This window comes from Fusarium coffeatum (genome assembly GCF_003316985.1).
Source record: "Fusarium coffeatum strain FIESC_28 chromosome Unknown BRIP53273_contig_385, whole genome shotgun sequence".
In the NCBI taxonomy this organism is placed as follows: Eukaryota; Fungi; Ascomycota; class Sordariomycetes; order Hypocreales; family Nectriaceae; genus Fusarium; species Fusarium coffeatum.
The window spans coordinates 14,500-36,742 of NW_022158174.1; the positions used below are offsets into that span (position 1 = coordinate 14,500).

Consider the following 22,243-nt stretch of genomic DNA (forward strand, 5'->3'; position numbering starts at 1 on the left):
TTCATTCCTGTTTGTTACCCAGAACTACCTCCTTGGGTCCTCAAAATCCGGCACGCCGAGCAACATCGTTCATTTCAGCTCGATTAAGTCCCAGCATACCCATGAGCTTTTCCAGATCCCCGGCTGTCGGCTTATCGCGTCCTTCAAACGCCCCTGGGCCTTCTCTCATTAAGTTGCCAATGGCATTTCCAGCCCAGTTCTTCGAGCCATCGATATCAAGGCCTTCGACCTCCTCCGGATTAACATCCTGCTGACTAGCCTTCGTGATCCAACTTCCCATGCCACTGTCCAAGAAATCATTGACAATTTCCGTGGCGATGTTGAGGAGGCCATCATTTCCGGCGCCACGAATGCGGACGTCTTCGCTAGAGTGGCCGGCGGCTGTGGAGAAGATGTAGCCTACTACGAGGGGTAGCTGGTCCTCACTGGGAATGGAGTTCATAAATTCGGGTCCAATGGCTTTGACGAAGGCGTCTTTGAGACTGGCCAGAAGATCCTTTGAGATGTAGTGCATGTTGAAATAGTTGAAAGCGATCCTGGGGACTTGTTTGCCGATGACTTGGGCGAGATGACTTATGATCTCTTCTGGAGTTGAAGGGAGAGGTTCATGCTGGATTACGTTAGTAAGGATCCCATCATGGAAAACTGTAAAACATACCTCCTTCTCCTTGCCCTTCATGTTTGCATAAGTCTTGCCCTTTCCATCCTGCATTTCCTTCGTACGCCCATCAGTCAACAACTCAGTCACGTACGCTTTCGTCCATGGTTCACGTGTGTTGTCGACGTGAAGGCGTCTGCCGACTTTCAATGACAGCCACCCGTCAAACTTCATGTTTCGCATATTGTTCGTTTGCATAGCAGGTTTGCCGCTTCTTCTGTTAGGCGCCCAGTTTGATGCCGAAAGGCCTTTGGAGAGGGTGAAGTTTTTGAAGTACCCCTCGCGATCCTTTGGTGGTTCGCCGACGAAGAAACAAGGATCTCCTTGGTATTCCCACAAGGTTTCGAGATCATCCCACTTTTTGTCAGGGAGACGATTTTCGTTGCGGAGAGCCTGGTAGAGCTGTGCGGTGCACAGAATGCCGCCGCCTTGAGCTGCAAGTTCGACACCCTTTTCGTGGAGTTGACATCGGCAGTGGTGAAGAAGAAGGCCACAGAAGATGGAGTGGCGACGAAGGAATGTGAACTCGGGGGAGAGACCATTACCCCTTAGGGCACCCGTTTTGATCAAGTCCGTTCTGGTGGTGTACGTAGGATCTCTGTTCCACCGGGTGACAGTTTTGAGGACTTCCGTTCGCTGGGGTGTGTCCGGGAGATTAAGAAGAGCCTTTTGGATCTTCAGACTGTCCCGTCTAAGCTCCTCGTAGGCTTGGCCACAGTTGGATCCGAAGCCCTGCAGAATATCCAACCATACGTTCAGAGCCCATGGGATCCAGACGCTAAGTCTCTTGCTAAGGTTATCAAATACCTCGCCCGTGGCGCGGACGAGCTCATCCTCGACTTGGCCTCGACCTCCCCGAGTGCCGAGGAATTGAAGATCGGGCAACAAAGCCATCATGGCTCCGCGGTCCTGCGCCCACTTCTCCTTATTCGTCTTGCCTTTAGCACCGAGTTCCTCATTGTACCAGCCGAACATGCCGTTGTAAATATTGATAATGTCGACTTGCCTTGACTGTTCAACGTAGCTTCTCAGCAGTTGCAGAGTGTTGATATGCATATCTTTCGCGAGTGAGTATGCTCTGATGTTGAAAGCTTCGCCTCGACCTTTCTTCCCCGCGTCGATACCCATCATCTCACAGGCTGATATGAACAAGCTTTCCATGAGAAGGGCTGTACCCTTGAACTTGTCGAGAAGGTCCTTGACTTCATTCTCCAAACTTTGCGCCAATTCAAACGCCGTATTGGTTGCCACAGCCGCGGCAGAAACATCTATCTTTCCAGCGGCGTACTTCTTCCAAAGCTCGCTGATTTCATCCTTGATTCTCTCCAGATCGCCCAGAAGAGTGAGAAGTGCAAAAGTAGCATCCTCCAAGGTAGGCTCCTGCTCAACAGTGGATTGCACCGAGGGCTCAGGGATGATGTCTGGAGCGTTGAGGAAGGTTTCAGATGGTGTGTAGACGTTGAGGCAGTCAAACATGTTACTCAACGGTGTACTGTTCTTGTTCTCCTTGGGGGTGTCCTTGGGTTTGAACAGGCCTGCTTCCATGATGGGTTTGAGATAGTCGCGGACCTTTTCGAGGACGTTGGCAAAATAAGCATGTGTTGCATCAGAGCGACGATCACGTCGTCCAACCTGCTTCGAGAATGATCTTCTGACTATACAACATTAATATCACTGCACAGCGGACAATATCGAACAACATACCCAAAATTACTCTTTCCAAAGCAATAGCAGTTCTATGAGGAATTTCAATAGCATTGGTATCGGCGACAAACTTGGCCATATCCTCAAAGTCCCTAACTTTAATGATATACTTGCCCTCACTAGACTAGGCTAGTGGGACATCCGTCTTCAATGCCTTGGCATGACCAGGACCTTTACCCTTTCCGTCGCCCTTCTTTCTCTCCTTCCTCTGCTTTTAAGCTTCTTCAGCCTGGGCTTTTCTGGCTTCAGCGTTTTGTTCGTCAAAACCGTTGGCCTTGGCGGTGGTGGTTAGCCATGTTGCTACAGAGTCTGTGTCTGCTTTGTATTGCTGGTAAATACTCATATACGCTAGAGACAGCATGATGAATTAACTTTTGATCCGTATTGATATATTGTTTTTGTAGGTATTGGGTGGATGGTCTGCTTGGGGATGTTGTTGCTGTATCTTCAGCGGCTATTTTGATATCTTGGGAAGAGCTACCGTATTGCTTTTTTGGCGGATTCATGAATTTCCGCCGAAGCTATGGCAACGATCTGCGGACATCAGGCTACCGGGCAGCTATACAGTAAACCTGTTCCATCACTGTAATGTGATGTCTCTAGACTCTGGTGTCATTAGAATGGGCTATTGAATTCTATAAAGATGAGAATCATCCGCATGTTTAGTAATGTCACCACTTTGGGAAGGTTGAATGGGGCATGTACTCGCATGTCCTGACTCGGGAATAACTGGAATGTCCAGGACCAGGGTATAAATAGAAGAATCCACAATCAGATCGGATTCATTACGGTCAATGCACAACTTTCATAGTAAAGTACAAATGTGTTACCCCCACGCCTTGCACACGTGAGGAAAATGGTCTGCAGTGACCCGTTGTCGAAGTCTTTGACTCTGATCGCAACCATCGCATGGCAGTAACTTTTATGTTTATTATTCCATCAATCATACCTGCAGCTTATGGTCAGTCTTTCTCGCTCTAATGCACTTTATTCTTAACTGAGTAATTGTATACGGACTCTAGTAATAAACAAAGTGGCTGTACAGCTCCATTACAACACAACCTTCTCCTCACCTTTAACCCCCCACGCTCCATACCCGGGGGACTGTCTCCCCTCCTGTCTCCGTTACACTGCAATTCAAGATCGTCATTGGTCCTGTAGAGCGTGGGGGCTTTTACGGAGCAATGATTTAGACACCTTTTGTTTGGTCAATTGGAGGCTTGGGGGAGGGATCAGTTGACTGTGATCATGAACTCGTACCTGCTTCTGCGAGGATCATCGTTGTGTGAATGTAATGGAGGGCATCCATGGAATATGCTCGACATACCTGTTGTCTCAAATGGGTGTCTAATGGTGGCGCTGTCAGTTGAACGCCATCATATGTAAGATGTGTAACTTGCCGTACAAGTCATCATCACACGATCAAATACAAGTTGACTTCAAAACCCCCCACTGAGTCTCCATAAACAAATCGTGTCTCGACTCTTGACTCGCGTCCTGTGTCTCTATACAAACATCAGGCGAGGTCACCGGTTCGGTCCGGAGTCTCTCGGCCGGGGGGTGTGTCTTTTGTATGCGGATCCCCGGAAGCATCAATCGGGACACTTTCTCTTCCCCGCCTTTTTCAACCCTGGGCTGATCCTTGTTTCTTTGCGTCTTGGCTCTCTAGCTGACTGACCCCCACGCTTTCTTTCTTTGAAAGCAGAGTTGAAATTCCCCAACTTTGAGGCCCTGGGAAAGAAAGCCTCATGACGAGTGCGCCACTTGCTGCTTTCGGTTGGACATAAAAGAGCAGCTGACGCCGGCCGCTTTGACGATGGATCTAATTACCATCAGACTATCCTTTCTCGACTAGCATTTGTTCTGCTTTGCTTGTATAAAAGACAGTATACTTCCTCTTATTATACTTGATTCTTATTCTCTATGCCTTCGACATTGCTTGAATCTCCCACAATGGGCTCTCCTAAAGCTTCCCATCTACGCCTCGGCGATGGCGTTTATGTTCCTACCCTTGCCTTCTTCACACCGGAAGACGAAGTCGATGTTCCCGCTCTTGAGAAACATGTCATCAAGTTGCTTGAGTCAGGAGTAGCTGGCATTGTCGTTCACGGTTCCAATGGCGAATGCGCCCATCTCTCTCCATCAGAACGTACGACTATTATTCGTGTTGCTAGAGATACCATCATCCAAGAAGCCAGCGGTACTCGAGTTCCACTCATCGCTGGTTGTGGCGCTCAGAGCACAAGAGAAACGACAGAGCTGTGCGAAGATGCTGGCAAGGCCGGTGCCACTCATGCTCTTGTGCTACCTCCAAGCTACTACGGCGGTCTTCTTCCCGACGATCTGGTTGTTCAGCATTACTACGCCGTTGCGGACAAGAGTCCTATTCCTCTTTTGGTGTACAACTTTCCTGGTGCCGCAGCTGGTCGCGATCTCTCATCGGATACGATTCTTAGCATCGCCAAGCATCCCAATGTCGTGGGTGTCAAGTTGACGTGTGGAAACACAGGCAAGCTTGCTCGTATCGTGGCCGACTGTCCCGAGGGTTTCTTCGTTGGTGGCGGCAGTGCCGACTTTATCCTGCAGGGTCACGCGGTGGGCGCCAACGGAACCATCTCCGGTCTCGCCAACCTCTGTCCACGAGCATGCGTTCGCATCACAGAGCTCGCCGATGAAGGAAACTGGAAGGAAGCACGACAACTACAAGCCAAGGTAGCCAAGGCTGACTGGACGGCGATCAAGACTGGCTTTGTTGGTGTCAAGGCAGCTTTGGGTCACTTTGCAGGTTACGGAGGTGAGCCTCGCCGACCATGCGTTGCGCCCTCTCAAAAGGATCTGGATAATATTACGCAAGGATTCCAAGAGATAATGGAACTGGAGACAACGCTATGATTGGAGAGCAAAAAGCATGTTTTGACAGGAAAGACAAAACAAAAAGCAGGTTTGCATTGCGGCGGTGAATGATGATGATGACGATACCTGATTTCAAGCACGAGATGGTGTTGTGGCGTTGGGCATACACAGCCTACTGTTGAAGTAGTAATTAGCATGTAATATACCACATTGACCAAACTGCGTTACACTAAAGTTGACACGAGAGTTACAATTCTTGCATTGCAGCACAGAACAGTGAAGTCGTCGTAATTCGGGGCGTATTTTTACCCCATCGAAACTACCGTTCCCCGCAAAGTGACCACATATCCCACGCATACCGTGTAACGAGGAAATGCCTCGGGAATCGGAGGATTGGATCGTGGGGGGAAAGCCGAAAAGAATAAGCATGGAGTGTGTCTCGTGGTCAATCCTGGATAACCAATGAGGTATTCAGGCACGTCTGACATTTCCGGATTTGGAGGAGTACTTTTTCGTGTAATATCGGGATGATGAAAAGAATGAGGGGTAGATCATGATGTTGAGTACCTATTACTTTATGGCTCTGGAGACACAGTCATTCGGATATGATGGAGGTTATAAAACTCGACTTAAGAGGTGAAGTATACCTATGTAGTACCACGCCAAACATACGCGTGTTCAGTTGTTCCTACTTTCGAGAGCCCATCCACTGCGTATGATTCGAGTATCGCTATTAGTTGTTTGATATTGTGGTGTTCAAGGTAGCAATTGTTTCATTGCTTCCATCACTTCAGGTATCTCGATGGACAATGTTGAAGTGATGCCTCTTACAGCGGAGGATGCCCCACATCAGCTTCCCAAGTTGGACCCCTACCGGAACCATAATTAATCCGCCTTGAACCCCTCCAAGAAAAAATGATAGTCACCGCCTAAAAGTTCTGCCCCACCCTACGATTTTCTCAAGACGACACCAAAAAAAAAAAGTTGATCAAAATCGTCAACCCAAGCCAAATCAAATCGACGAAAATGCCCAAAGCGACAAAAGGCAAAAATGCCGCCCCCCGAAAGGGCCCCTACGAGAAGCCCGCCGCAAACAGGGTCTTCAAGTTCAACACAAACATCGGCCAGCATATCCTAAAGAACCCCGGTATCGCAGATACCATCGTCGCAAAGGCTAACCTCAAGCCTACGGATACCGTCCTCGAAATCGGTCCCGGTACTGGTGTGCTCACCACGCGAATTCTCGAGCAGGCTAAGGCTGTCAAGGCTGTCGAGCTGGATACTAGGATGGCGGCTGAATTGACGAAACGAGTGCAGGGTACGCCGCAGCAGCAGAAACTCGAGATTATTATGGGCGATTTTGCAAAGTTGTCGCTTCCTGAGGCGCTTCCTCCTATTGATGTTTGCATTAGCAACACACCTTACCAGATTTCGTCGATTATCATCTCCAAGCTTATCTCGCTACCTAAACCTCCACGAGTTAGCATTCTCATGGTTCAGCGAGAATTCGGTCTGCGATTGTGCGCCCGCGCCGGTGATTCACTGTACTCTCGTCTTTCCGTCAACACCCAATTCACATCCAAGGTCTCCATGGTCGCAAAGGTCGGCAAGAACAACTTCTCTCCACCTCCTGAGGTCGAGTCCGTCGTCGTGAGGATAGAACCTCGAACAGATGTCCCCGCTGTTGGACTCGAGGAGCTAGACGGTATGCTGCGCATCTGCTTCTCCCGAAAGAACAAGACCCTGCGCGCTAGTTTCATCGACTCTCATGAGCTTTGCGAGCGAAACTGGGTTACCTGGACGGCTATGTACCCTGACAAGGTCAGCGAGAAGGATCTGGACATGCTCCGCAACAGCATGGACACCGATGCCAAGGCCGCCGACTCTAAGCAGAGCGTGTGCGGTATCCCTGTCAGCAAGGCTTCTCTCAAGAACTTGATTCGTCACAAGATTGAGACTGTCCTCGAGACTACCGAGCTTGCTGAGGCGCGAGCTGTCAAGTGTGACGAGAATGACTTCTTGAAGCTTATCTTGGCTTTCCGCGAGAACAACATCTACTTTACATAAAACGATCGATACCCAAAAAGTTAAAAAGTTTATTCCAATATTTCACCTGGGGAGTGCTACTTCTGCCGCACCAGACGGCCCACACCCGACAAGCGCTGCTTCCACTCCTTGCAGCGTCAGACTTAGATCAAGAATTGGGCTTCGGCATAAAAGCGAGAAAGCGATTTGAGGCCGCCCAATGGATATACAGACCCCATGTCCGAGACCCTTCGACAGGACGAGCCCGAGTGTGGGGAAGCGTGGGGGTTTGCACCGCAGGCAAGACGGTGAGGAGAAGGTCAAGGAGTCCCCGAGTCAGGCCAGACATAGGTTATGCTTGCACAAGAAGTCTGAGCATCAAATTGGGCTCGAATACAGATGTAATAAGATACCCTAGAATTCTACTATGCATGCCCCCCTAAAAGTCTGCCGCGTCAAAGTTACGGATCAAGTCATAGTAGAACTTGACGATGTCCATGTGTGAATCTATTCTGATTCTTTCGTCCACGGTATGGATGTTCTCTGAACCGCGTTGGCGACTGGGTGTCCAGCGGTAGATGTTTGGCGAGAGGTCTATACTTGATTAGCATACACACTGTGACTATGGCTGTTGGACTTACTCAGATAATGTCTAGTATCAGTGTTTCCAGTCATGATTTCACCAACGGGCACAACCTTTCCACCCTCAAAAGCAAAGCTATGCTGGATCGTTCCCGAGAAGATATCCCAGACTGCTCCGCTTGTAGGCGAAACTGGTGTAACGACCGAGTTCTTGACAGCAGTGAGCTTGAGATGACCATCGTAGTCAAAACCCGTGTCGTCTGCAAAAGCATGTGTCTTGTCATCCTCGTAAGCGCTTACGCTGAGATTGTACTTTTGTACGACGGAGTCAATGCTCTTGAGGAATTGCTTTTGGACTTTCTCGTGGCTATCCTGCGGTGCAACGCGGTAGTTTACGCCTAGGTTCACAATCTCGGGCATGGCGTTGATCTTTTGGCCGCCGCGGATGATGTCGACTGCTTGCGTTGTCTGGATAGTGAATTTGGCGTTAGGATCGAGATGAATCAACTCAGTCGTCAATTTCTCCAGATCGTCTTTCTTAAGCAGGTCGTCGAGTTTGGGGTGAGCATCGGGAGAGTGACGTGCCAAGCACACGAGGTGGTTATACACAGGACTGCCCTTCAGAATAGCAGGTTCGTAAGGATTCGCTTCCAGAGCGAACACAATCTCCGCCATGATACCGATTCCAGTGTGAGGATGAGGAATAGAGCTATGTCCACCCTTAACGCGAAGTTCAGCCCAGATATCGATCGCGCCTTTTTCTTGCACAGATGGAAGAACGTAGAGCGTATCGTCAATAAGCTGAATCCCCGAACCACCTTCATCGAGAATAAACGGGATACCGTTATCACCATACCTCTCTGTGAGGAATTCTCCGATTTTGGCGGCGCCGCGAGGACCAGAGCATTCTTCGTCAAAGCCAAATGCCAGAATCAACGTGCGCTTGGGAGACCACTCAGTCTTGGTGAGTAGCGTCTCGATCGATGACATGATCGCTGTAAGACTGTTCTTATCATCGGATGCGCCACGACCCCAGAGCCACTCGCCGTCAAAGTAGGCGTCGAAGGGGGGATGAGTCCATGTTGATGCGTCCGGTACTGGAACGACATCTTGATGAGCGGCCAGCAGATAGGGCTTTAAAGAAGAGTCGCTTCCGTGAAGAGTATAAACAAGGCCGAATTTATTAATTTTCTCCAACTTGGCAGTCTTGTGTCTGCAAATTGTTAGTCTCACTCATAAGATTCGTAGGGATGACTTACATGGCAGGATACGTCTTTGCCAAAACATCATGTAAATCATAAAACGGGGCCCAACGCGGATCTTTATCTACATCATCCAGATCATCATAACAAACCGACGGAACACGCACGATCGCCTGATGACGTCTTACTTGAGTATCGAACGCATCTTTGGAGTCAAAAAGAGCGTTTGCGCTGGGAAGATTGTCGTTCTGGGGAGTGAGAACTGGAGGGAGATCGCATGTAAAGTCTTTTTGCTGGCCAATTGGCTTTTGTGAGGTAAACGGGTTAAAGGTGAAGGCTGATGTGCTGGTGAGGGTGGCTAGCACCGCGAGAGATGATTTGAGTACCATTTTGAAGATAACGGTAGAGATAGGTAGAGAGCCTGAGAGTTGGTGTTGATGAAGGATTTATAACTTAGAGCGGGGAATAGGGAATAGGGAATAGCACGACATGCCGAAGCCGGCGTGGAGATAAGACTGACCCTGTAAGTCAAGTCAAGTCAATCCCAATGAGGCAGTTGGTTCACTAATATTTGATCTAAAGAACTTTTGAAGCGTTGTTTTGAATTTATCGCTAATGTGTGACGTTATGAATCTCTTATGTCCATGTAACGGTATCAGGGTCTCAGAATTGACCTCCGAGTCTAAAAGACAAAATAATTTGGACATAGTACACCACCTTTTATCCTTCTTTATTTTGACACCCTAAGCTCAATTCTTCTGTCACCCATCTGATACCGCAACTCACACTACTAAAACAAAGTAACTTGATTCCTGGTCTAGTGGCAACGCAACACTTCCATGTGCCGACTCTTTGCCTTTATGCCTGTCTCTTGACCTTGGTCCTTTCCGATGACTCTGTAGGCCGAGGCAGGGTGCATGATCTGGTCCTTGTTAGACAAGTACGTGAGTACTTGTCCGGTAGAGGCAATATCCTCCTTTTTCACCGGTACAACAAATTCCCGTGCATCCGTTCGATTGAGGCACACTGATACGGCATTCCACTCCTTGACTACTCCATGGGTAAGGGATTCGATATCTGTTCCACACCAGGTGATCTCCCCAACTGTGTCCTCGACTCGATAACGAAAGACACATGCCCTCTCTGCTTCGCCATTCCACAGCTGGAGCATCTGGAGTTTGGGCATCTTTCTCGCCGCACGAGCTACCGTGCACAGAAGCCTGGTGATCTCCTCTTCAGTACCAGTCTTGAACACGTCTGATGTTAGGGAAATGGTCTTGAGATTAGGCCATTCTCTGAGGGAGCTGGTCGCTTCCTCGTTGGCTGAGGAGAAAGGGCGGAAGAATTCCCTGGCGTCTACCATATGCGAGATAGAGAGATGCTCCAGGAAGTTGGTATATTGGCGAAGAGCTTTAGCGAAGCTTATAACATTGGTGCCTTTGCTCTCCCATTGATGAATGACAGTGTTCGTTTCGCCGTAGAGACTGAGACTCTTGGTAGATCTTGGGAGTTCCCTCGCGAACGGGATTTGTGCCTTTTGGCACCAGATCTTCTCCTTGAAAGAACCAGGGCAGCGCCACCGTTCGATATGGATGTCTTCGATGCCCTCGAGACTTGAGAGAATGGTGTTCAGCGCGGTGGGACAGATGCCGTGGAACTGCTGGCGGCGGATGAGGAATTTCGATACAGCTGTGACGGGAGGTAACTCCCACTCGTGGCCGACGCGTAACATCCGCTCGTTGGTGAACTTGAGAGGTTTGGTACCGAAGAGTCTGTCGACAATCTTGGTCCAGACACGATCCCGCACCTCACTAGAGGGAAAATCGACACACTCTGATACGGCGTTATGAACGCAATTGTACCTCTCATAGATATCCTCTTCTTCATCATACTGGTCAAGTTGGCCTGAAGAGAGATACTCTTTATATAAGCGAGCTTCATTGTCGATAAAGCAGTCAGAATAACACGCGGACGAGGCGCTGAGTTCCAAAGTCATGCCCTTCTGTTGATTCCAAGTGGAGATAACATTCCATAGCGCAACAGCTGACATGGTAAAATTCTGGTTAAGAAGTTTGTACATTCCAGGACAGTCCGGCTCTAGGTTGATGCTACAGGGTTGACTTGTCAGGGGTATTCTGAGCCAAAGGTGCTTAAGATAGGCACGTCGACGGGGGGTGACGATAGTTGCCAGGGACTTGATGTCGTTTGGGCATATACTAAGGGTTCTGAAGGTTTTGGACTCGAAGAAGTCGTTCCAGTGCTTATTTACACAAGCATAGGGGGGTAGGTCGCATTTGGGAGCAAAGTCCCAAGAGCTCGGGATGGTATCTTCGAAGATGAAATTAAGAACCATCGTCTGCAACTCCACGGGAAGAGAGTAGAAGCGAAACATCGTGACTGGAAGGTTGAGATGTTGTTGCAGGTGAGAGTTGATGGTATGTGCCAAATGTGGGTGAGGATGGTCGAGATGATAATCCGATATACGAATCAAGGTTCGAGTGTCGAAAAGAGAAGTGAGAGGTACTTCCGCAGGGAAAGGAGAATAGATGATTGAACAAGCGAGAGTATTGTAGGTGTGAACAATAATAGAAAATGTGTGAACAATAGTGTGATGAGAAGTAAAACAGGAAGAACTGCTCACAGAAGAATAAGGGGACTATATATACAAACAAACAAAAAAAGTTTAAGAGAGAAAATTTTGATGCTGAAGGAGTTTTTCATCAAGGTTAAGGTGATTGATATCTTGCCATTGTGCGAATAGGAGAGTTCAAAGGTAAACTTTAGCTGTACACCTGATACACACAGAGTTGCCAGAATGTTAGGATTCTGTTGATACTCTATATTATGCATATTTAGATTCTGGTACAAAGATTGAAAGCCATCTAGGTTTGTTCCATGCGTTGAAAGGTCATGAAAGACAGGGAAGTAAACTACCTATGTACCGTAAAGCATTATAGCGGGAGCTGTACAATATATATCCTAAAGAAGAAAAGATTTTAATCCTCAAGACTTGTTTTCTGAAGATTATGTGGAAACTTACAAGATATTACTCCTTGGCATGTTATTTCACTTGCCAGCTGTTAGGCAGTGCTGGACAGATGCCGATAGAACAAAATGTATGCAACCCTGTGATAGGTGGATAATGCTTTGAATGTGAACCTAAATACTCGGGATTTGATTGAGATAAAGAAATAAGGTTGTGAGAAGATGACTGCGTGTTGGTGTGGGGATACTGGGCAGTGGTGAGGCATCAGGTAAGGAGTCATGGAAGAAGTTTGCTTGATTTAAGGTATGAGAGCCAACCCATGTTCCTGCTCCAGCGAGGGATCCAACTCTTCCATCTCTACAAAGTCAAGGACAAAGCAGAATAGAATGCTGTACACTAGAGTACTAAGCCTCCTATGCTAGTAATAGAGCTCAGCCAGCTGATAAGGAATTGGAAGAATAAGCTACTAAAAGGCTGAAGAGACGAAATAGCTTGGTTACTTCATGCAGCTTAGATCAGTACGAAGTTTGGGCAGTACCGAGTTTGGAGAAGCATTGCATTTCACGATGTTGATATCCAGCACATAAGTATAAAATAAACGTAATGATAATTGATCTAAGGATAATTGATCCAAGGGGTTTCAAGTAGTAGTACCAACGACTCCAGTGCTGTGGTTATACAATGAAAAGACAAACGCCTCGTATGCATACACTCCGTGTTTACAAACAATCTCCATGGAGTAACTCCCTTAAGCAATAACAGACTCGACTCTGGAATCCTCGCCAGAGTGTGACTCGCTGTTCCTGGGCTTCTCCTGGCCGCCGTGGAAGTGAGAGTCGTCTCGCTGCTCTCGGGTGATGTATCCCGGAGGCACCCACTTGTGACTGTTCCAAGGCTTGAGGCCCTCTTGGCCGTACATGAGATCGACATTCTCCAGACTGAGAGCGCGAGACTCGAAAAGGAAGAACCAGACGAGAAGGGCAGCCGCCAGGTTGGTTCCGACAAAGACGAAGCCGTAGCTGTAAGCAATGCCTCTGGTCGCAATGGGGGTAAGGAAAGCAATCATGACTGGAGATATGTTAGTATTAGATATCAATTGTCAAGGTAGAAGAACTTACAGTTTCCGAGCCAGTTACCGGCGGTAGCAATAGAAGCTTGCTTTGCGCGAGTTCGTAGAGGGAAAGTTTCGCCGATAACGACCCAAGCCATAGGGCCCCAAGTACTGGCGAAAGAAGCGATGAACATACAAGCGCAGACAATGAGAACGATGCCAACGGCTGGGCTGCTCTGGGGGTCGATGGCAGTGCCAACAGACGCGAAGACGCAGAGCCATCCGGCTTGCCAGAGAGCACCAATGAATAGGGGCCAGCGACGACCGAATCTCTCGACGAACCAGAGACCCATGAAAGTAGTGGCGACATTCACAGCACCCAGAATAAGCTGGGTCTGGATAGGGTCCTCGATACCAGCCGACTCGAAAATGGAGGCACCGTAGTAGAAAAAGTAGTTGACACCGGTCCACTGTTGGAGGAAGTGAATGAAGAAACCGAGGAATGTTCGCCAAAGAAGCTTGGGAATGTTGCTTCGGGGGTTGAAGCATTCGCCCCAGCTACCTTGGCCGACTTGTCGCTCCTTCTCGAGAATGTCCTTCATTTCCTTGAGGTCATCCTGGACAAGAGGGTGGTCAAGGTTGTGCTTCATACCACGAAGACGACCCAATGCTATTTGAGCGCCTTCCCAGTCGCCCCGAGAAGCAAGCCATCTAGGAGACTCTGGGACGACAAGGATACCGAGGCCGAGAGGAAGAGAGAAAAGGATGCCAAGGCCGATGACAATTCGCCAAGAGGCGCTGCTGGTGTCCATCCTCTTGAAACCGTAACATGCTATGTTGGAGATGAGAATACCGATGGTGATCATGAGCTGGTAAGAGGCAACAACGGCACCGCGGATTTCTCGAGGAGCACATTCGGACTGGAACATGGGGACACCGACAGACAGGTTACCGACACCCAAACCAGCGATGAATCGACCCATCATCATATGAACCCAAGACTCCATCGCCGTAATCTGAATGACATTACCAATGATGAAGACAGCGACTCCGAATGTCATACTCTTTCGTCGACCCCACCAATCAGCGGTACTATTGTTGTTAGTCGATGATATCGAGGAGGATGGTTGAAGGAACATACTAAGCACCAGAGAGAGCGCCGATCAAACTACCAATACTCATGAGACTAACAAGAATAGATTGGATGTAAGCGTTCCATTCCTTGTTGCCCTCAGGACCTTGAGCGAATCGATCCTTGAAGTCTTCGAACAGGAGCATAGAACTAATTTGACCTGTATCGTATCCGAAAAGGAAGCCACCAATGGACGTAATCACACCCAACAGGATGGATTCTATACCACAGTCGGCGCCATTGACCTTGATAGACCTGGAGGGGGACGACAGTTAGTATTGGACAAGAGAGAGAAGAGTGACAGAGTGGGTACATACTTTTGACCCAACATGATGAACGACTGCCTAGCTGTTGGCAGAGGAATTCAAGAAGGGAGATAAAACTAGAGTGAAGATCTGTTTGTGAAAAGCATGCGGAGGTGGGAGGGAGAGGGTCTTTTATTCTTCAGACCCCAATGCAGAAGACAAGACCCGGGGTAGAACAAGAGAAGAATGAAAGCGGAGTGGTATCAGAGAAAGGATGGAGACTCCATCAGCTGGATGGAGCCTGTAGCGCATCGCGTCTGATTCACGGACGAACAAGCGAGGAAGGATCAGTCGGGGGTCCCGGTGTGCAAGTGCGAGTGCTGGAGCAAGCGCAGGTGCAGGCAGGAGCAGTTTCCATCTCTGGTTGATGATGAATGGGGCATCATTTGGTAAACTTGGCAGTCGTCATGGGGGGGAGATTCGGAAACCATCAATGGGCGGCCAAGTTCAAGTTCGGCCGTTGGACCAGGTGTCGATCACATCACCTCGCTGAATTAGTGCCCTGTAGTTGGTATTGGCATCGCGGTAACATCGTCAAAATGAGGTCTCAGATCCATGTGGTTGGTCGTTAGTCTGTAACGAGACTGAGGATTGAAAGGGCCGATGTCAGTGGCGTTTGTTTAATCCTTCTGATCTGGGGTTTATTGACTCCAAACGCATCTCTGCCACAGCCTACAGCAGGCATAAGAGACGAAATTATTTGGTCACTTTATGCTAGCTTAGACTAGCAGTTAGTTTACTTTATTATGAAGGCCTATTCTTCTGTTAACCACCTGAGCAGGTACTCCTGCCTCGGGGATGGGCCGGTGCAAGGCGAACGACACTGGCCTGAGCTGGTTGCCCTGGGGGTATAGGTAGGTACGGTGTTGCGGGTTATCCACGGGGAACGAGTCAAGAAAGTGCAGGGGCCGCATCCGTTACTGACGGAGTGACACTGATTGGATTTCTGGAAGAATGTGGATGCGAGCTTTTTTCCCTCTTCCCCCTTGGCACAGACAACAGTAAAGTTTTCTGGGGTACGTACCTGAGCCTTGGTAATAGTAAAACAGCTGAGCGTTGAATGGTAAAACTTGGCGAACGAAAATTGGTGGTGTTTAGGATTTGACCGATGACGTACTCCGTAAACTGTCAAGGAAGGTAAGCTTAAACCCCAGTGTGGCCCAATTTGGCAAGACCTCATATTGACCAATCTCTGGGCCTACGGCATAGTTCTCGGTGCGATATCAGACACAGGCTCCACGTCGATCACGGGGTCAAGGATGAAATACGCATGAGAGAAGCATTGCATTCCCCCAATCTCCAGACTCTCTCCAGCTTCTCTACAAAGTGACACCGAGAACAAAGACGTTGTCCCAAAAAACCTTGATTCTGAAGCGAAATTCCGGGGAATTCATGCGGAGAAGTTGCGTTGTCCCCAAGATCTTCGAAAACGTCTTTTCGCATTGCATTGCATTTCCATCGATGTCACTTGGGTTTTCTTGCGTATCATTCATCGCCAAGGCAGAGAGATATGTGGATCATCGTTCTCGATGATGTCTTGGCCCCTGGTAAAGTAAACAAGTACCGGCATATTAATTGAAAGTTTCTAACACGCTAACCAGAAAAGTTCTTACAGGGCCTTTCAGACCTGAAAAATCGTGTAATTCTTTCCGTTCTCCCGTGACTACGTCTCGTACAAACTGCTTACCTACAAACAATAATGCATTGATCAAAGCCTACATAAAAAAATCTACTCCGGACCCGCATTATATTTCGGAAGCTCCTAGACTTCTCCACCCGGAGCCGTGGAGAGCCGGCCGTTTACTCGGAGCTTCATGCCTGTCGCTGGAGAACGGACGTACGTCCCAACGTCCACCGTCCACAATCTTGAGAAAACGGCCCGTTTGTCGCATGTTAAAATATCTCAATCGAGAGGAGGGGCCCCCTATTCTGCGCTTCCCCGAGCGAATCGAGGCCAATGCCCCCATTCCCATCCCCAATCTTTCCCCCACGAGCCACAACTCCAGAGTTTTGCAGAGAATCCGGGACCGTAACATCTGGGGACTCCTCATTCCACTCCGCGTTCCCTCACCCAGAGCGGCGGAGATGAAGGACTTGTGAAACGCCAGCTGACCGTGAACGGGCCCTACAGCCCGGCGGTAATTCGGCGCTGCCAGACCGCAGTTGACAAAGAAGAATCGTAAAAGTCAACTCGTCACCCGTATTTTCTTCTTCGACATCCGATTTTCTGGACAACTACGGGGTTTACTTTTTTGGTATTATCTTCCGAGTAGAAAAATTCTCGTTCCAGCCCAATCTCGGTGAGCCGGTGAACAGGAGATGCAGTCGGTCAGCTGGATCTTGTGTCTAAGCCAAGGGACTTTGAAAAGGAGAATGACCCAGCTCGCATAATGGGGCTCATTCGATATCTGGATCGTGGCATGGCATAATTGCCCCTATACTCGTATGCATAGCCTCTGTTGGCCAAGATACACGTGGTGGAGAAGAGTGCAAACTTTGTAATCCAAGGGGGATTCTGACTGAGATGGACTGCAGACTCTGACCCAACAGCTGTTACAACTTTACAACTGAACTACTGACAATCATGCGAGTTGTCTGCCTACTAGAAGTAAGCTTGATCATGGTTGATGCTTCTTGTCAGTCACTAGAAGAACAAAGTTGAGGCTTACAAGTGCCTCAACAACTCAACGGTATCAGATCATAACCCCTTTCTGTCTAGGATTCTTAGATCTTGGCTTTCACAGCGTATGACCACAAGTACATGCACTTTTTTCTCGCTTTTCTACAAATCGGATTGTACAGTTCATACACGAGAAGTAGATAACGACTATTATCTTTCGATATCTACTAGACAGCTGGGCAACAGAAAAGTGGTCCTATCAAGCTTAGGGTGCCAAAATAAAGCGGTCTAGAAGTAAGTCGAAACCGACAGAAAATGGTCAGACTATTTCGTCTTCTAGGCTCTTGAGGGCCAACTCTTCTGACACCCTGACGGCACAGTCTAGCCGGTGCAACACTAATGCACGCCTATTTCCGAGTCATAATTGATAAGGCTTCGGAAATCTGCATACGGAAAGCCGGATGTCTATGTGAATGAGGTTTATTCAAAATACGATCAAGGTTAAAGTCTTGCCACACATTGAAGCGAGATCAAGCGAGGAACCACGTTGGTCATGTGGACAGCATAGCATGTTAAGGATTCGGATATCTGCAAAGGAGGTCGGATGTTGCTGCTATTCTTGACTTGTCTGTATCCTGGCTGGCTGGACTGCTTGACATCCATGTATCATGCGCAACATGTCGATGGGTGGATAACAATCTGTAAGACGACCACGGTTGAGCGGGAAGATTGCGACGCTGGGACAGGCTCTGTTATTGTTACAAAGAGCACAAGAGATAATTCCTGAAAATTACCTGGAGATATACTTAGTGGGCGATCAGAAAAGAAAACACAATTGAACGGTACAAAAAAGGGAACCCTCTAGGACTCGAACTTGTGACATCCAGACGTGATAACAAAAGATATGTCACCCAGTGCTGGGTCTCACGTCCAAGTCCTAGACTTTCTGTCCCATGTTTGCCCGAAGGCAACAGCGACGAAGAAAAATTGATATATAAACAATACTCCGTACTTTGAGTTCAGATCATAACTTTAAAAATATAAAATTGTTCTCCAGGTTCAAGTTGCTAAACCTGGAAATTATCACGCCAAAAGACCACATGATAAGTCATTGTCGATCAGCATAGGGTAGTTAACTGAACCCCTGCAAGACAATCTCCACCCGCCCTGAATATCTCTGGGCCTTTCTGGGGTTCATCGTTAAACTCTTGATCGATCGGGTCTTGATGAACTGGTGGAGGATACTGCATGAGACCCTGAATCAAAAATAAATATAACATCAATTGCAAATACTGTATCTGATCTTGAATACCATCATCAAAATACCATTATCCAAACTCTATCATGAAACTACTCGATCTAATCTCGGCACGAACGGACCCCCTCAAGCCACATTTCTTAATCTCCCTTGAGCCGCACAGATTCAACTCTCAAACATGTCAACATGACTTACTACTGCAGCGATTGTGACAAGCTCTTCTTCGCAGGCCGGCATGCCCGTGATCAGCACTGTCAAGCAACAGGTCACGCGCTACCCGCCTTTGAATGCGACTCGTGCAGCGACTGTTTCGACGATGAGTATGATCGCTGCGAACACATGAACCTGGAGCAGCACTGGGCTGAGAATACGCCTGAGTGTACCATCTGTATGTTCCACGCTGTGACGGAGGAGGATGTTGTGCGGCCTGAGGTTGAGGAGCATAAGTATTGCGCTGATTGTAAGCGGACGTTTATGAACTTGGACTGTATCCGACAAGTGACTAAGTCGTCGAGTTAGAGACACAAGGTTCTGATGGGTGTAGCATTTGAATGGAAAGATTCATCGTACGTCGTCGGTGACTTGTCCTTTCTGCAAAGCAAAATGTTAGACAGCAACCGGACTCTCTCACCATCTTGAGCGAGGCGCATGTCCTCGCATGTCCATGAACCGCCACAAGCTATACAATTACATCAAAAACCGCGACCCCAAAGGGACCTTGACGAACAAGACTCTAGCGTGGGAAGGAGAAAAGACGTACACGATCAACCCGCGTCTAGCGTGGAACCACTGGGTGAAAGCGTACGAATGTTATCTGTGTCACAAGCTGTACTCTTCACTTCATGGTTTGAAGATGCACCTTGAATCGCCACGGCAATAGCAGAAGCTGTATCATTGCATGAAACCGTCTTGTGGGAGGGAGTTTACTATTTTGGCGGCGCTGATTAATCATCTTGAGAGCGAGGTTTGTAAGCTTGTGAGATTTCAGCAGGTGCAGAAGGTTGTTGAGAGGATTGTTGATCCGCATATGATGATTTCGGTATAGGGGTAGGAGTTTGGGATGCTTTGGACTATATTAAAAGCAGGAACGAGGTTCGGGGTAATGGAGGAAAGGTTCTGGCACAGGAGTGATATCGGGATATTTGTAATTAGACGGTGCTTATGGTTAGAATAATCTGCAATGCGAGTTGCGGTATTAGATCGGCAACAGCGGAATATCCTCTCAGGCTTAGGGCGTCGAAATGAAGTGGCCTGAAAGGTGGCATAAGAGTGAGATGCAAAAAGCATAAGAGACGAAAAGGTTGAGTCACCTTATGCTAACTTAGACTCTATCTTAGTAGCCTGTGCCTTGGAGGATGATTCTTCTGTTCTCCAGTACATAGTAAGCAGTGTGTTCTATTTGTATCCTAAGATTAACGAAAGCACATTCAAAACCATCTACTTCTCAACCAATCTTCCTCCCAACCAAGCCTCAAAGCCCGCAAATTGAGGAACATGACTCCATCTCCCACAAAAGCTCTTCAGAGCTTCATTTTGCTGCCTAATCCAAAAACTCTGCTTCTCCGCTCTACTCCCAGTACAATCCAACAGCGGTCCAAGTTCCCAAGCCAATTTCGCGGCGTCAACTGGACACAGATAAGGCGGCACTTGACCATCTTGCCGAACACTGTTTACACCTTGCATCACGCATGCGTAGTAGGGACAGTGAGCGAAACCGAAGCAGTGGCCCAGTTCGTGGGATACTGTTACCGCCAGACGGGCGAACCAGTAGCTTGATAACTCATCTCTTGTTGTGAGTTTTGGGACGCGTTTGGAGGCTTGGACTGCGAGGGCGAGGGGGGATGTGGGTGGTGGTTTGCCGTAGGACTTGATGGTTGACTTTGTTCTTTTAGCGGGGGGTTCTTTTTCGAGGGTGCTGCATTCATTGTCGATGAATGTTTTGCAGTGTGAGTTAGGCCACATGTGCGCTCGATCTATACCTGCGGGTTCATCCAACGCAGGATTGTATCGAAATGAAGAAACGATACAGACTCTACTCCCGCCCCAAGCTCTTCCGACAGTGAAGTCATCTTCTTCATCTTCGTAAAGATCATAATCTGTAAGCATGACCACGGCATGAGCGTCTTTGGGTATTCTTCGTAAGAGTGCATCTGCGACGTCGCCTAAGTGAACCTGCTGTCTCGCTCGCCCGTCTAAAGAGGGGCGACATCGAATGTCCCATACTTCTGACTTTCCGGGAGTTTCTAGACCGATTTTTGTTGTTTTGGAGCGTGTTTTTGACTTTGGCTTTTCGTCCCAGACTTTCCATGTGAATGTGGCAGGATATTGCACAACGTCCATGCCATGGTAGAAACATCGTAGATACTCGATCAGATCGGAAACCTGGGGTGTCGAAGACGTCCACTTCTCCAAATCCCCAGCTCTTCCAGGCAGAATGGGTTTATGCCAATCCTTCATCACTTCCTCCAACTCTTCAGGAATCGTAGGCGGTAAGACGACATAGATTTTCTTTCTTTTTGTAGTAACTTTGTTCCTCTCCTCTTCATCAAGCCATTCTTTGAACGTCTGACCTTCGTCATCAGGATCCATGGCAAGTTCATCCTCTGGGAGGACTAAAGGCCCGGGGAATGTCCATGGGTCTTCTGTAATGGGGTTTCTTGGTCGATTCCCAGTTTGTGAGACTGCTCCTTCAAGGGGTGGTCTTTCGAAGCCTGCTTCTTGGGCGACGGGACTGCAGTCGTTGTATAATGAGGTATGATTGCACTTGACCATCTTTTTTTGCGGAGGATGAAGGGTAGATAACGCCAGGTATTCAAAACTGTGAAGTAAGAAGATGAGATAAGGTGGATGAAAGAGAAGTAGTTGTTGTGTTGGAGTTGCGTTGGTTTAGGCCACTTTCACATTGGTGACTGATCGACTTCAATTCTAAAAGCAATGATGATGAGAAATATTAAATCTGAGCTTACATTCAGTTGAAGATTATATACACAAAAAAAGTGTCTAGACAGAATAAAATAAGTATCAAAAGTGAAGCTAAATTACCGACGTCAGCAAAGCGTTGTTCTGTGCACGCTGTTGCCTGCCTTGGCTCATTTCATGTACTTGGTCCGGGTAATTTACCCTAGAGTTGTCATTGTGTTGGGACTTTTATGTCCACTACAACAACACTAACACTCTTACTTACCAAACCATCAAATGTCTTATTATCAATTCTGATATGAATGATTGAGCGTTTCAGTTGGGCTCAGTGTATACAATGTGGCGTGTGAGCGGTTCGGAGTTAAGCCTCAATTTCCGCATTACTTATTCATACTACCTATCTCACTGAACTAAGACTGATGATCTTCACATCAATTAGCCGACAACAAGATGACAAAACGAAAGCAACAGCCTCCACAGAGTAAGCTTCTTGAAAATAATCGTTTAGAGACAACAAGAGCTCACATATATAGCTCAGCTAGCCTTTGTAATACAAACTCCATCCAGCAAGTCGAACAAGAACAATGCAAAACTCGTCAGAAGCCATGCCGCACGCCTCCCATCTTCACGAAGACGTGAGAAACAAGTCAAGTCATGGATACTAAAGAAAGAAGACAAATCAACAGCACTGCAAATCCCTGATGGTTCCATACCAGGCCGTGTTGGTTCAAATCTATCTTTACTCGACTTTCCTGAACCGTTGAAGCCATATATGGAGAATGATATGTTTCGATGTACGTCTTCCCATCACTAAACCCCCGAAAACAGTCTTATAGATGATCAGGGTTCCACGGTATGAGAGGAACTCTCTACCCCCAAGAAATTTGTCTCCAAATCAATGCGCTTCACTCATCGTGGACGACAAACCTCCTCATCGACAACATCTAC

The 22,243-nt window shown here is 47.9% G+C and overlaps 7 protein-coding genes across 7 annotated transcripts; 2 read left to right on the top strand and 5 right to left on the bottom strand.

The window, feature by feature from the left end:
- Positions 1 to 40: 40 nt before the first annotated feature.
- Positions 41 to 2,441, bottom strand: FIESC28_11337 (uncharacterized protein; the record flags this gene model as incomplete). The annotated part of the gene is made up of 3 exons (XM_031165462.1): positions 41 to 610; positions 659 to 2,313; positions 2,363 to 2,441. The coding sequence occupies 3 exons, from the start codon at positions 2,439 to 2,441 to the stop codon at positions 41 to 43; spliced, it is 2,304 nt and encodes a 767-aa protein (XP_031010474.1).
- A 1,874-nt stretch (positions 2,442 to 4,315) lies between these two features.
- Positions 4,316 to 5,254, top strand: FIESC28_11338 (uncharacterized protein; the record flags this gene model as incomplete). Its single annotated transcript, XM_031165463.1, has 1 exon — positions 4,316 to 5,254. The coding sequence occupies one exon, from the start codon at positions 4,316 to 4,318 to the stop codon at positions 5,252 to 5,254; it is 939 nt and encodes a 312-aa protein (XP_031010475.1).
- A 987-nt stretch (positions 5,255 to 6,241) lies between these two features.
- On the top strand, positions 6,242 to 7,282 carry FIESC28_11339 (uncharacterized protein; the record flags this gene model as incomplete). Its single annotated transcript, XM_031165464.1, has 1 exon — positions 6,242 to 7,282. The coding sequence occupies one exon, from the start codon at positions 6,242 to 6,244 to the stop codon at positions 7,280 to 7,282; it is 1,041 nt and encodes a 346-aa protein (XP_031010476.1).
- A 397-nt stretch (positions 7,283 to 7,679) lies between these two features.
- FIESC28_11340 (uncharacterized protein) lies at positions 7,680 to 9,413 on the bottom strand (the record flags this gene model as incomplete). Its single annotated transcript, XM_031165465.1, has 3 exons — positions 7,680 to 7,834; positions 7,882 to 9,035; positions 9,082 to 9,413. The coding sequence occupies 3 exons, from the start codon at positions 9,411 to 9,413 to the stop codon at positions 7,680 to 7,682; spliced, it is 1,641 nt and encodes a 546-aa protein (XP_031010477.1).
- A 428-nt stretch (positions 9,414 to 9,841) lies between these two features.
- Positions 9,842 to 11,416, bottom strand: FIESC28_11341 (uncharacterized protein; the record flags this gene model as incomplete). Its single annotated transcript, XM_031165466.1, has 1 exon — positions 9,842 to 11,416. One exon carries the CDS (start codon positions 11,414 to 11,416, stop codon positions 9,842 to 9,844), a length of 1,575 nt encoding a protein of 524 aa, XP_031010478.1.
- Positions 11,417 to 12,758: 1,342 nt separating this feature from the next.
- FIESC28_11342 (uncharacterized protein) lies at positions 12,759 to 14,524 on the bottom strand (the record flags this gene model as incomplete). Its single annotated transcript, XM_031165467.1, has 4 exons — positions 12,759 to 13,078; positions 13,129 to 14,153; positions 14,203 to 14,448; positions 14,511 to 14,524. The coding sequence occupies 4 exons, from the start codon at positions 14,522 to 14,524 to the stop codon at positions 12,759 to 12,761; spliced, it is 1,605 nt and encodes a 534-aa protein (XP_031010479.1).
- Positions 14,525 to 19,813: 5,289 nt separating this feature from the next.
- On the bottom strand, positions 19,814 to 21,148 carry FIESC28_11343 (uncharacterized protein; the record flags this gene model as incomplete). Its single annotated transcript, XM_031165468.1, has 1 exon — positions 19,814 to 21,148. One exon carries the CDS (start codon positions 21,146 to 21,148, stop codon positions 19,814 to 19,816), a length of 1,335 nt encoding a protein of 444 aa, XP_031010480.1.
- Positions 21,149 to 22,243: the final 1,095 nt, after the last annotated feature.